Genomic DNA, 14,425 nt, shown 5'->3' with positions numbered 1-14,425 from the left:
CACATTTTCTCTGTTTTCCAGGTTAGATTGCTACTGGTGTCCATACTATGAACCCATAAGCTGGAACCTAAACTTATAAAGCCCCCTTCAACAAATCTTAGGTGAGTGTGACAGCATGTATAACCTGACTGGCAAAAGAAGAAAATGAGCAGTATAAATACCCTCACAAAGACCTTGATCACCATTGTCTTATAATGCTCAACCAAGGGAAATTTTAACATTGAGCTTAATGTGAATTGAAGTTCATATACTTCTGTTTAAACACAGATTAGAATTTCTGACAGACAAATGCCACTGAAAAACTGACAATTTAATTAATACAAATAACTATCTTCCCCAATATAAAAATGCTCTGTGTTTTAATAGTTCAATTCTGCTGTGTAGAAATGAATATGATAGTGTATGTTTTCTGAAATCCAAAAAGAAAAGTCACAGTTACTTTTTTCAGGTCGTGCAATGATTTTTTCACTGGCTATATAGTTCATAAAAATAATTATAATATCATCAAATTGAAACTGAACTGTTCTTTAGACATCTTACTTCTACACAGAAGTAAAGGAAAAAAACACTTTGTTTCATAACATAGTCATCCGGAAACATACAAAGATTTTCTTACCCCAAATATATGCAGATATACAGAGTGAAGTTGTACAGGTGCCAAAAATACTAATTTATTCTGACTACCTCTAGCAATGAAGGTGTTGCCTCTGGGCTACTACTCCACATTCCAGTCTGATAGATGGTTTTGGCCTCACCTACCACAGAACCACAAGGCAAAGTTGGAAGTCGTTTGCCTGCAAAACAGCTACTGTGCTCCTCCCCACAGAAGAAGGGGAAAAAGAAACTGACTGTGACAGAGACTCAGCCTGGTGATTGCCCTGTTCCTGGAATATGTTCTTTTTTATCCAGTCAAGAGTGAAAATTGAAATTCTACTCATAAAAACTCATCTTTCCAAAAGTTTCATGTTGCAGAGTAAGAGGAAAACAAATTGAAATGACCAATGCCTTTTCTGATGTCTGATCTCACTATGTGCTCTGTATTTTCAGAGCATCTGTAAACATAAAGAGAATCATGGGACTGAGTGTGTGCAACACAAGGCAAAAATACAAACTCTGTCAAAAAATCCAAAATCTGCAACTTAAAGCAAAAATGCAGTGTCTTTGTACTGCATTTGCTAGACTACCACAATGAGCACTTAATCTAGTGACTGCCCATAGGCGCTACTACAACAGAAATGTTTAAGAACAAAAGACACAAGGGAGTTTTAAGTATAGCTGAAATTCTGAAGACAGTTTTCAGTTCGGTTCTAATTGTATATGTGGTTAATGTCTACTTGATTAATTTAATAATGGTCACTGCAGTATTACAGTAGGGATTAGGATGACATTTTTTCCAGTAATGCATCACGTGACTTCCTGGCACAGTCAAATAATTTTTCACCATCAGATTATCAGAGACTGGAAATGAGACTGGGCTTCGGGGGTTGATGCTCTGATGTGGGTTCAACTAATGCACTGTTTTATCTAGTTGAGGTGTCTAGCTCATTGGCTCAGAACTGTGCTATCACCAGGTTTTCTTCCAATTCATACCGGCAAGAACCTAAGATTTTGGCAGAGGGAATTTTTTAGCTTAATTTTCCATTCTTTTTTTTCTTTTTACCGGATAGAGTCATTTACCTATTAAGATACCTACCCACTGAACAGCATACATTGATCTCTATTCTCTACCTACAGCATAAAATTTTGCATTTGAGAACTTAATACCGGGTTTAATTCAAGTCTTTGTTTCACCTCCTCATAACCAGAAACAGCTCTCTGAAGAATTCAGTGAAAGTCTCATGAAGTTTATAAAATATTTCTCAATCTATAATTCTAGCCTGTAATATATTCAGAAGATTATTCATACAAGTGTTTTCTACTTCCATCCAACGTTTTAGCTTTTTGCACAAGAACAAGGTTAGTGACAGTTGTATTAATTACACGACAGAAATAGATATCAAGTCAAATGATTGAAATAATTCAAATATTTTATTTAAATGACTCTACTATGTTAAAACTGTGGGAGAGAGAATAAGAGTTCCTTACTAGTAAGAGTTCTGTTAATGTTACAGTGTAGTAAAAATCTTAGAATGATTAGCAGAAAAAACATTATCCTTTCTCCTTTTGCTATTGCCATTTTCTTTCAGTTTTGGAGATAATTTCTGAATTGCAATGTAATTCTGGCTTTAATTTAATTTTTAAAAAGCTATCACTACATATTTCAAATATAGAAAATAATTTGTTGGTATTTTCATTAAAATAAACTGCAATGCTGCAAATCTTACATGAAAATACAGATGCACACTAGTAATTAAAAAATAATAATCAAATAAAAAGCACAGCAGAACACTTCAATTACTGATAGTAATCATACTATAATCTTGTCCTACCAAGTGTGTCTCCAGGTACAGTTTAAGGCTGTCTGTCTCTGCTTTAGGAGGAGTCCAATTCTCTGTTGTTTCCATGGCTTCATTTAACCAGTGAATGAATTCATCCAGCTTGCTTACAAACCCCTTACCAGATAAGAAAAAAAGAAAGAACAAGAAAAGCATATTTGTTAGTAAAAAGGCAAACTGAAAAATGTATGCTCAATTTTTTTTAAGCCAGGACAGTATTGTACAGTAAAATTTTGCCTTTTACAAGCATGCAAAGAAAAAACCATTTAGCAAGTGGCCTTCTAGTAAATGAGGAGCAGAACAGTGTTTCTGGGGATAATCTAAGGTAACATTTTGGGACAGGACAATGTGAGATCCATATGACTGTGATGAAATGGAAAAACCAGCAAAGTTTTAGAAGATATCAGGGGCATATATAAAAGCTGCATTAGATTACAAGGAAAATTGAGCTGAAGACCTTGCACTGGGCAGACTGGGTGCAGCATGAGCACTGTTTGCTGGAAAAAGTGCTGAACAGAGCTGCATTAACAAGGTATACATCAGTAGACTGAGGGAAGAAACTACTTGTCAGAACTTGGGTCTTGTGATTCCTGTTTTAGTTCATAGCATGAGACTCAGAGAGAAGAAATCAAACACTAGGTGAGGCAGAATATATAGCATTTAATATAAATATTGCTGATTGCATATGTGACACACAGATGGTGCTCCTGAGAATACAGGAGCTCCTGCTTCTCAGAGGCACTATTTATTTCAAGATTAGTACCAATTAGATTGTCTGATTAAAAATAGTGCCCATGAATTTACATGATTGGGTGATACTATAGGCACATACAGAGCATTTTGCCAAAGTCTTATCCACCACAAAGCAAGAGAGTAAATGGAATAAACTGACCGTGTTGTTTACAAGCACCCTGAAAATGAACTCTGAAGAAGAATGTCCATCTATTACAAGCATCATAAGACTAGATTGTTAGGTCTAATACTGATTATATTATTAGTTATTAACTATGAACTTTGCAGCACGGTGAGAATTTTAATTTCCAGTTGGCAAGCAGCTCAGTATACACACTCAGTGTCTCACTCTCACCACTTTTATGGAACGATTTCTGGTAACTATTAGTCCATTCAGATAGCTAAAAGCAAGCTAAGCATAAAACTTTTAAAGATTCCTGAGTGACTCATGAGCCCAAATCCCCTTCTCTGAAGTAGCACATGAAACTGGAATTCTAAACGAGACAGAGACAGGAGTTTGAGTAGTTGGCGCACAGTTGCGTTACGCAAAGAAGTGCAATGCTAATAATCCAGACCAAGCAGAGTCACACTTCCTTCAAAATTCATGGGAGCAGAGTTTTTTTGGCCCAACACTGTGCCAAGAAAGAAGCAGGGTCCAATAATCAACTCCTGGCTTCCAGCTGAAGTGGCAGTGCTTCTGAACCGAAGCTAGCCTCTGGCAGGGCGCTCCAGTGCATACTGCAGGCATGACAGCACTCACTGAGGCACTCTGAAGACTTGTAATTATTATTATTATTTTTTACATGAGTCCCTATGAGTTCTCAGGATGAGAAGTAGCCTATTGCCATTTCTATTCATGGAATCCACTGCATCTCAAAGCATAATAAGGAACCTGCATTTGTGGTTTTTGTTTTAAGCTGTTTATCAGGACATTCCAGAAAGGGTGAAGGAAGACAGGAAAAACAACCCAGTGGATATGGTGACTGAGATGACATGCCCTCACTCTGGGGCAAGCAATGAAAGTAGCTGCATCTCCTCTCTCCCACAGCAGGTCACACCACAAGGGCTATGTTCCCCACATCAAGCCATGGGACAGAGTGGGGGCAAGATGTTTCCCTGGCTCGTTGCGTGCTTTCTTCCAGCTCACAGTGGAGCACAAGCGACGACAGACTAGCAGAGGAGTGGGAGATGTGAGCTGAGGGGGAGAGGAGGAGGAAGAGTAAAGTCCTTCTAGTCCCTCCAATAAATCTCTGTCTGCATTTTAGCAATGTGCTGTCCTTGAGAGACAAGGTGATATGGTAAGCACAAAAAAAAATGAAGAAAGGCTCTCTCTTGTATATGTGTCATGTATTTTACGAAGACAGACACGTATAACATCTGCCTGCAGCACTCGATGTCTGTACGCCTTCAAAAGGGTGCTAGGAACCATTGCAGGCTTGCACCAGTACAAAAAGCGACTGCCAGCAAGCGAGTTACTTCTGCCCTCTCACAAAAGGTGTCCGTGTTTTAATGTCTGCCACTTCACGTCGGCCCTCGGAAACTCCCGAGCAGCAGGCTCCGGCCACTGGGCGCGTCTCCCCTCACCAGGCTGGTGAGGTGGGCCGCCGGCCCCAGCAGGACCCGGTGGGGCGCAGGGAACGCCTGAGGGCTAGTTTGAGGGCCTGGAAAAGAAAATAAACAGTCTCCCACAGAACTACGATGAGCCAAGTTATCTGAGAAAAAGGAGGTAAGGCTGCAAGCGCCAGTGCCACCTGGCACGTCAGGGTGCCGGCTGGGGACACGGTGCCCGAGGTGAGCCCGGCGGCACAGGGGAGCACCGGCCGCGGCCAGCCCCGGTGGATTTTCTTCTGCCCAGATCACAATAATCCTACTACTTTTCAAATGACGGCAGTAAAATGTTACTGAAACCATTCAAAAGAGCACATCTGTATAAACCGAAAATAGCGGAGGGCCGGGAAAAGGAAGGGAAGGGAATGGACGGGAGGGCCGGGCAGCGCGGGGCCGCCGGCGGAGGGAGCACCGCCCGCCCGCGCGCCGTGCCTGGGCCCACAGCGCCACCTGCCGGCGCCACCCCGCGCCCAGCCCCGGCGGCGCCCGGCCGCTGCCCGCGGGGTGCGCGGCCCCCCGGCCCCGGAGCCCGGCGGCCGTGCCGCTCCGCAGGCCCGGGCACACGCTGCTCCTTGGGAGCTGCGGAGTAAAAAGCAAACCCGGAGCCCCCCTTTGGATGCGCGCACGGTAGCGGAATTCCAGACGGCGCGTTTTCAGCCGTTAGAAGGCGCACAAAATAGAAAACTATTTTTATCTCAAATTGTATGTAAGATTAAATTGTAACAATGCAGTTCCTGCTTCATTCGTCACAACTTAGTGATCAAAATGATGCCTTTTTTTTTTTTTTTTTTTTTTTCCCGTAGCAGTGCCTATGATTCCACCCTATTTATTTTAACAGCCTGATGGCAGCGAGCAAGGAGGGAGCCACCTTTATCACCCAGCCACCAGCTGCATGCCTCACCCCTGCCTGGGAGGCAGCTCCGGGTTGGAAATTGAGACCTATGCAGATACAATCAACTGCAGCGGCTCTGGAGTTACAGACGAGACTACAGTTCGCTCTTGATGCTGAACTTTCCTTTCTCACCTTTGACTTTTGTCAAGGCGTAGTGATAGACAGGCTCTGAGATCTAGGCCAGTTCTTGCCATCAGCTGTAGCCTAGACCTGGTACAAACAGTTCTGCTCTGCTGACCTACCTGGCCCAGGCAGCCAGAGGCAGGAGGCTGCCTGCTCTCTCCTACTTACAGAAGGAGCACCTGCAGTATTGGTGGTCCGTGTAGCCCTGTCACAAATGTAAATCCAGGTCCTTAATCTCCTCAAGCCTCATAACAGAGGGGAAGCCCAAAACATAACTTATCCCCAACTGAATGGCCACTTCCCCACCACAGATTGACCAACATGGAGTCATTTCTGTGTAATCAAGATGGCCTAGTTAGTTGGAACAGAATGCAATTAATGATGTACTTGTACTCAGGGACAAAAACAGCATTACAACAGTTGCTTTTCTCATCATCTAGGTTATTTCCCAGAATATAAGTTTTAAATAAAAGCTTCAGACAAAATAAATTCTAAAAAATAATAGGGGAAAAACGCTGTCTTACAATACAGAAGATCTATTGTGAGACTCTGACAGAGCATGAAACCATGCTTTGAAGTAATAGATTATGACATAACTTACATCAAAACAAAGGATGAGGCTTAATATGCAACCCTAAATCCAAATCCAGGAGTACTCAGTGTATTTCTTTCACTCATAGGATGACAAATTTTAACATTGGTTATTTGTCGGGATATTTTTCAGTTTTTTACTTCATTTTATAAGATGCCCATGAAACCACTTTATGTCCCTTCCTACACACTTCTTACCTGTCAGCTTTTTCTGTTTGAATTTATTTTTTTCTTTCTCTCCATTTTTTTTTCTTCGTCAATTTTAAGGTGGGAAAGAGTTTCAACAGGTACAAACTTCAGTGGAGCTATGCTGATTTATACTAGTTAAAGGTCTGATTTAGACAGTATCATACTTACAGTGAAAATACTGTAAAATGCACCCAACTCATGCTTTGGTAATGGGAAATTAAACTACTGTATTTTCCACCAAAACTTCTTGGAAGTTGAAAACCCATAGTCAGCCACCTTGAAGCTAAACATTACTGTACATGAATTCCTCAGAGAGAAAAGAGGGGAACAGAACAGGAAAAAAAAGGAGCACCGGTACAATCCAGTCTCTGCCTTTTGACCAGCTCGTTCAGTTTTGCAAACATAATAGTGTTGTACTGTGCTAGCAAGCTAGATGTTGCTAAAAAAACTCAAGCCCCTACATGACACAGCATAAAACTATTCTTATTCTATGCTGCTTAGTACAAAAAAAAAAGTTTCTGAGTTGTTATTGGGTGATTTGTAGCAACTTCTATAGTAAAGTTTGCAAATAATGATAAAGCTTTTCCCATACCCCACACAGAAACCTTTTAAACATTCACCTTTAAAACATTCAACTTTCCATTTTGTTTCATGACAATTTTACAGATTTTCCTGGGGGAAGGAAGAAAGTTCTAATCACACATCGCTGAACAAAGCTAGAGCAAAAATAGCTTCATTTGAAATTTGGCATGTACAAAGTTATTTTTTGTGGTCTAATTCTATTTGCTCTGAATGGATAAGAATGAAAGAGAGAGACAATTTTAAGTACTGGGGGAAAAAAAAAAAAGCTATAACTCACTGTGTTTGCTTTGGTGTCTTATAGAATGAAAATATACTTAATTCAATTGTTCTAAAGAATTAAGGAATTAATTAATTAACTGAAGAATTAAAAATAAATTTGATGGGATTTAACTAAATATCCTGAGACTTCCTCATTACTGACCAGAACATTCAAATTTTTTGAATCATAAGACATGAGAATTCACTTACTGAGTCACCCAAAAAGGGCAGGGACGGATCAGCTGAGAGGCCAAAGGCACGCATGCGTGTTGGGCTGAGGAAGGGTGCACCTGGAAGCATGCCTCCCACCCTTGGTCTGTTAGATATAAGGGCATAGAAAAGATACAGATCCCCCAGCTGCTGCACAGGGCTGCAGGGCTCCCTGCGCTCAGTACAGCTGGTCAAAGGATCTTGGGTTTGGCAGCCTGGTTGTGTCTGGCATGTGGGATAACAGAGCGGGAGAGCAGCTGTGGTGGTGTGCTGCCAGTAGAAGAAACCCTGGAGCATGGCGGCGAGGCCTACAGAGGTGGTCAGATGAACAAGTCTCACATGCAATTCATTACATTTAATAGGACTGTGTGTGTTCTGTCTATCCCAAGTGTGTGTCAGAAAAATTAAATACTTAAAATGAACACAGAAATAGGCAGTCTTTGGCATCGCAAGCAGTTTGTGCCTGACTCCATTCCTTTTTCCTGTTTTGCTGGATCCCGTTTGCATATTCCTCCCTACTCCTGACAACTGTTCAGCACACCTCACTGCTCACCTCCTGCACCCCACTACTGCCTCTTGGCACAGCTCAGGAGTTTCTCTCTCCCTGTGTCTCTCCAGCTTCCAGAGTCTCCTCCTGCACTTTCCCATTGCACTTCAGAAGCTTGTCCCATCTCTTGCCAAAGACCGACCTCCTTTAGAAACAGATATCCATTAACTTCCCACTTCCTAGATTGTGGCAGCAGACCTGAGGCTGATGCTTACTGCCATCAAATGAGTCAGTCAAAGTTTTGGTACTTGCTGACCCTAGTTATGTGCTCCCCTGGAGTTGGTGGCACAGTCAATACTCGTGGTCAAAAAGGACAAAGTACAGCCCGGAAATAGCAAAATAACAAGCAGCTGACCAACTTAGAAACTTATGATAACAACTACAAAACTAGTGATAACAACATAAGTGCTTATGATCCTGTAGAAAAGCTCCCGTCCCTGATGATATCCATGCTTGTTGGGGTGTTGCTCAGACATATTCTTATTGGATTGCTATTTTCTGAGCAGCACACAACTAAGACCTCCCAGAAAAGCTTTTACTGTCACAGTCATGAAAAAAATGAGTGATTATCAAGTGAGTCACTTAAAATGATGCACAAATGCTAACTAAGCTAACACCACTTATTGCAGTAGAACTTTTAAAGTTTTGTAACTTCATTTCAGTGGTTTAATTTTACTTTTACATTATAAGCGCTCTCTTTTTTCAGTCAGATAGGAATGTACACAGTTCTGGTGTTCAATAATTTTAGCACTTCAAAAGATCTCATTTAGACTTTGAAGTTCAGCTTTCATTAATTGAACAGAATGGGAAAGGAGGAAGTTTCCATCTCAGCTGCAGCTATCATTTTACAAATCCAGCTTTTATTAGACCACATTTAGAATGGAAACAGGCTAAAGCCCAGTTGTGTAATTTTGAGCTTTAGTCTAGGAGATAGCACATTTATGGTTACCAAAAAAAAAAGAATGTGAAAACATGGAATTTTTACTGTATTAAAAAATGCAACTACTTTTTTTTTTAGTACACTAAAAGTAGCAGTATCTCAGATGTTTTTAGTGTATTTTTGATGTGAGATTCCTTTAGGTGGGGAATTTGGATATGTGCACTTAAGGAAGCTAGCATTAACATTGCCAGAATTATGCCATAAAACACAGAGGATGCAACTCCATCCAGTTAACAACATTATGAAAAGTTTTATGGTCCTTATCCTAGATCAAATTTTGGTTTTGCTTTTTATGGAAAAAAAATTCCCAGATTTACTGTGCCTGCATGGCACGGGTAGCAGAATTATTTCAATACTTTTTGGCTTGTAATTTTAAGCTTTGCAGTGTTAACATCACTTAGTTTATTAGTCTAACATTTTTACTTAACATGCATGCTGGCTTATACTTAAGGCACTTCTGGTCATTGCATCTGTAAAAGTACAAAGCCCTAGTAATGACTTGAACTAAGATTAAAATCAGAACAAAAGAGGTGTGCCAAAGCATTAAATGCAATCATACTAAAACCGTCTGCCGTGGTAGTTGAGTGATGGTGGAAAGTCTACTGTATTCCACAAACCTCAGTGTGGAAGCACCAGACAACAGTGCTTGTTAAATCACTACCCCAGACCTTTTTTCTCTCCACCTTCCCTTTTATTCCACAAAGGGAGTTCTCTTCTTAAAAGAATTGGTTATGAGGCTGTGTGCTTAAAAATGAATGTCCAATTTTGTTGCAAGCAGACAGTGTTGTAAAGTTTGTTCCCAATTTACAAAAAGATTGAGCTCACAGAGGGGTCTGTGTACAAGGATGGGCTGGCTCTAAGGACACTTCTATCACAGAATGCATTAAGAAAACCCTTTGTCTAACCACAAAAGGACTTGCATATTAGTCTCAGGAGGAACACATTCCTGCCCATGGACTTTATTTTCAAAAGGATAAAAGTGCACTTTCTTCATAGACAAAGGTAAGTCAAAGAAATCCAGGTACTCAAGAGGATGAGGCTGCAACAAACTGCCATGGTCAATCTAATTGGAGTTAGACCCAGAGGCAACAATAAAACCATTAGCAGTACAGATGTCAGGGATCCCCAAGGAACAAAGATGCCACAATGGAAAATATTCTTTGTGTGATATTGTCAAGATTCTGTGTCAGACAGTGACCTCACAGAAACACACAACTGACCAAACACATCAGTAGGATGGCAACACTTAATATGCAGTTCAGGACACATTCATTCACAAACACTTCAGGAATAGAACGCAGCAGCTTTCTGCTAAAGAAATGCCACATTTACTGAATAACCCCAGCCTATGAGGATGTGGCACTTAAATATTCCCTCCAAACAGGGAAAAGATAAAGATTAAATACTTTTTTTCATGGACATACATGTAAAGACACATCTTCATCTTCTACTATATACTGTCTAGTTAAGCATTTTTAAGACTGTTAAATTACACAAATCTTTCACAAGTGCCACCTCTAGGCTTTATGCCCAACTACCACACACAGAATTAGAAATTACTATTGAATGTATTTTCCCTAATGGGCATCTATCTAATTGGTCATGATTTATACGGTTACCGAACAGAAAGTGGTAGCACAGGATGGTCATTGGCTCATGACTTTTCCTGGTTTTAGAGCCCCCAGGATGCATTCTGATGCTGGAAAGCAAGAAAGATTAATATATAAAAATATAGAGTTATATCAAGCAGAGCCAGTCAGACATATCTCAACTTTTCACGGAGATTTCACTGGAGAGCTGTGAGTACTTCTAGTCTTGAAACAGTGAGGACAACAAAGCACAGTTCTTACAAGCCTAGGAAAACACTACAAACTAACTCAGTCCTAGCTTTGTCCCTAAAAGTTGATGATAGTGTACTCTTAATCTTAATTTTTGCAGGCCTTTTGGTCGACTATTAAATCAACGCATTTTGCTAACATTTCCAAGCTATTTTTCCATACTGTATTCTGACTAGAGCAGGAATGGCAGACAAGATTTTTAAGAAATTCTCAGTCTCCTAAAGCCTTCAAGGTAAAAGAGCCAAAACCATAAAGGTAGGATAGGCTTAAAAAGTATGATACAGAGAAACATGCAAAATGTTACTTTTCAATCCATTAAAAACAACTATATCTGAAGACAGTGAACCTGATTCTGCAATAAAAAGTTCACTACCCCCATGAGACTGTTGACCATTTCTGCTTCCAGACAAAGAGCAGGTTACGCTAATCTGAATATTAAGAATCATTCCTAAATGGATCTCTGCAGATTACTTAAACCTTCCCATGACGTCACAAACAATTCTTTCTTTGCAAGGTGAAGATCTACTTTCTACTACGACAAGGCCTCCACTGCTATTTGAAACTTACAAGAACTAAAAAGGGATATTCTTAGTATCAGCAGATTGACTGTGAGGCAAAGATAGATACAGGAAAAGTAAGTCAAATGCTTCCTACACCCTGTTCCTGAGAGGTATATTCTTAGATAGCAGACAAGCTTCCAACACCACTGGTAACATTTCCCCCAGCCCTTTGAAGGATCAGCGAACACCTAGTACCACAGAAGCAAAATCCATGGGCTGGAAGGACACTGCTGGGGAGAAGAGATCCATGTAGCCCTGAGGCCAAGACAGCTACACGTATGAATGTCATATAGCGGCTATAGGAAAGGCCAGCGTCAGTGTGACTTTGCAAGTGTTCAAGAGTAGAGACCACTAGTGGAGAGAAGGGAGGGGAAAGGGAAGACTGATTCATCCATCATTTAAAGAATCATCTGGTATGAACTTAACAGCAATATGGATTGGTTGTAAACCTCCAGAGATGCCATCTGCTCTGATGGCAATAATGCCAGGCATACAAAATGGCTGCTGAGCTCTTCTCATACTGATGTGGCCATGCTTTCTACCCGAGATGCAATGTTAACAGGCACAAAGCCAGACAAAGTTTTACGCCTCTTGCATTCATTCAGGTGAGGCCAGAGTTCATGCAGAGAAAATATGGAGGCCAGTGCTGCATCTAAAAAGCGGTGTGAGATTCAAAGCACTCCTGGGAATCAAGTAAATAAGTAAATTAGCATATCCTTCTTTGTATGGAAAGATTTTACGTATACCTTCCCATTCTAGATGACAGAAAATAATATTGCTTATCTGCCTCCTAAGTTATCATGCATACTAATTTGAATCTTAGTTATTTTCGAGGCAGTATTTCAAATTGTTCAAGTTCCACATTAGGCCACAGTGCCGGATGGCAGCAGCAAGACCGAGCTGCAGCTTGGCCTCGGAGAGAACGCGCTTGCTGGAGTGCAGCCTGTGCAAGCCCTCTCGTGGAGACAACTTACACCGCCTGAAAACCATTCTTGTGCCAGCTAGCTAAAGCATCCCCTCAAATGGATGAAAGCAATATTGACAAAAAAACCCATCACTTTTACACGAATAAGTTTTATCACCACTGGGTTATGCAGACACAGATATATTGGTTGAAGAAGTATTTTCCACTGTTCTAATCAGTACTGGCTTTTGTCAGAACACCTCTGCAGTGTAAATCTGTATTCACATGTTTCTAGCACTCATCTCATTCAGCATCCCTAGTCTGTGTGAAATTTTGAGGTTGACTGGGAAAAGGTTCCCGGGGAGACAATGTCGAAACTATGGAGTGAACGGTATAAGCAGCAGAAAGGAGAAAAACAGGATACCAAGAGCCCTGAAAATGAGACAGAAACAGGATGGAAGAACAGATGATAAGGAAATGGGGCATAAACAGGGAGGAAAATAGAGGAGGAGGAAATATAAGTAAAGGACAAAATAGTTCTTTTTATTTAGTTAAAAAAAAAAAAGTGTGATGTTCCCTGGGTCATTGGGAATAAATCAGGCAGACAGTCTTAAAGTTAAAAGCAGAACAGTCAGCAACCATGGTATTGTGAGTGAGCTGAGTAATGTACAAACTTAGGAATGATCATCCAAATCTAGTCTTCAAAGTTCATCATACTACTACGATTGAACATATTGCTTCTGAAAATATATTTATTCACAAAGAGTGATGCCTGTTATTGGTCATGTCTCACAGAAATGCTCACTACTCTTAAAATAACTTTTTTCTGAGTCATTTCTTCTCTACATAAAATGTAAGAGGCCTAAGCAGCAGCTAGGGAATAAAGATAGGTGCCCAAAACATGTCCTAGTACAGGATAAGTTTTAAGTTTCTCCTATGTATCACAGCATCAAATATACTAAACTAAAGCCTTTTTATATTATACCCTCATGTGACCCTAAGTCAAAGGCTTGCCATATCTAGAGATGAGCTAAGAGATGTGAATGTTTTTAGGTCACATACTCTTGTTTCACTCAGCTGGTAAACCAGGGAGCAAGTTATGAACACAATGTCTCCAGAAGTTTGTAGCCAGCGATGTATCAAGGGGACAAGAACAGCAAATAAATCTGCCTGAGCCAAGAAAGACGATGCTAGTAACTCTCACAAAGGGGGACTTCAACTCTGCAGCAGCAGCTGGAAGGAGTGTCTGGATTGTGGAGGGACCCTGAGCACAGCACAGGAGAGGGGCCTGTCTTTGGTAAAAATACCAGGCACCAAAACAAGTTGCTATGTCCTCTTTAAAGGATAGTGGCATAATGTTGCAGTATATTCACATCTATTTCACAGTCCCAAATTTCTTTTTTTGTCCACTCTGAGCAACTCTAAACTACAAGAAAAAAATGTAGAAGTTAGTTCAGGTCCTGTTGTTTATAAGTGCAAATTTATTATTTATTCTACAGATAAACCTAAAAAACAAATCTCCTAATCAGAACTGACCCCTTTCTTTCAGTATGAAATGTTTGTTGTGCAGCAACCTGGATCCAAACTCTGTGGTTAATGTGAGTCTATAATCAGTATCTTCATTTTCAGTGAAGTTAGTTGGCTGATGCGCTGTTTCTAAAAATGCTGCCAATGTAACTACTGATGTTGAAGCAACTTACAGTGATGTAAAGGTACTTGGAAGTACTGCATTGCCTCTTCATATAATTATTTTAAATGTTGTGTTGGCAACATACCTTATTTTCAGATTGTTTTACAGCTAATGTATGTATCGATTATGAGCTGAACTGCATCCAAAAGACGAAATAATCTTAATTTGCAATTTTTCTATATAATGGCCTCTGTAACATATTAGTATACAGCTTTATTCTGCTCTGAAAAATAGACAATTATGGATGACCATCATTCCTTGGTTTGCATACCCTGAGTATTTGGGCTTCAGACAGTGGACTGGGGGTGGAATGCCCTTGTGCAGCT

General features: G+C 40.4%; 1 protein-coding gene across 1 annotated transcript in view; it reads right to left on the bottom strand.

Moving 5' to 3' along the window:
* AKAP6 (A-kinase anchoring protein 6) overlaps positions 1 to 14,425 on the bottom strand; it is a 255,963-nt gene that overhangs the window by 172,904 nt on the left and 68,634 nt on the right. Inside the window, exon 5 of the mRNA XM_068397672.1 lies at positions 2,430 to 2,552. Coding sequence (XP_068253773.1) covers positions 2,430 to 2,552 — 123 coding nt within the window. The remainder of the gene's footprint in view (positions 1 to 2,429; positions 2,553 to 14,425) is intronic.

The sequence above is a fragment of the Nyctibius grandis genome, chromosome 4, assembly GCF_013368605.1.
Source record: "Nyctibius grandis isolate bNycGra1 chromosome 4, bNycGra1.pri, whole genome shotgun sequence".
NCBI classification, from domain to species: domain Eukaryota; kingdom Metazoa; phylum Chordata; class Aves; order Nyctibiiformes; family Nyctibiidae; genus Nyctibius; species Nyctibius grandis.
The sequence above is the reverse complement of the archived record's forward strand: the minus strand, read 5'-3'. Positions and strand labels throughout refer to the sequence as shown.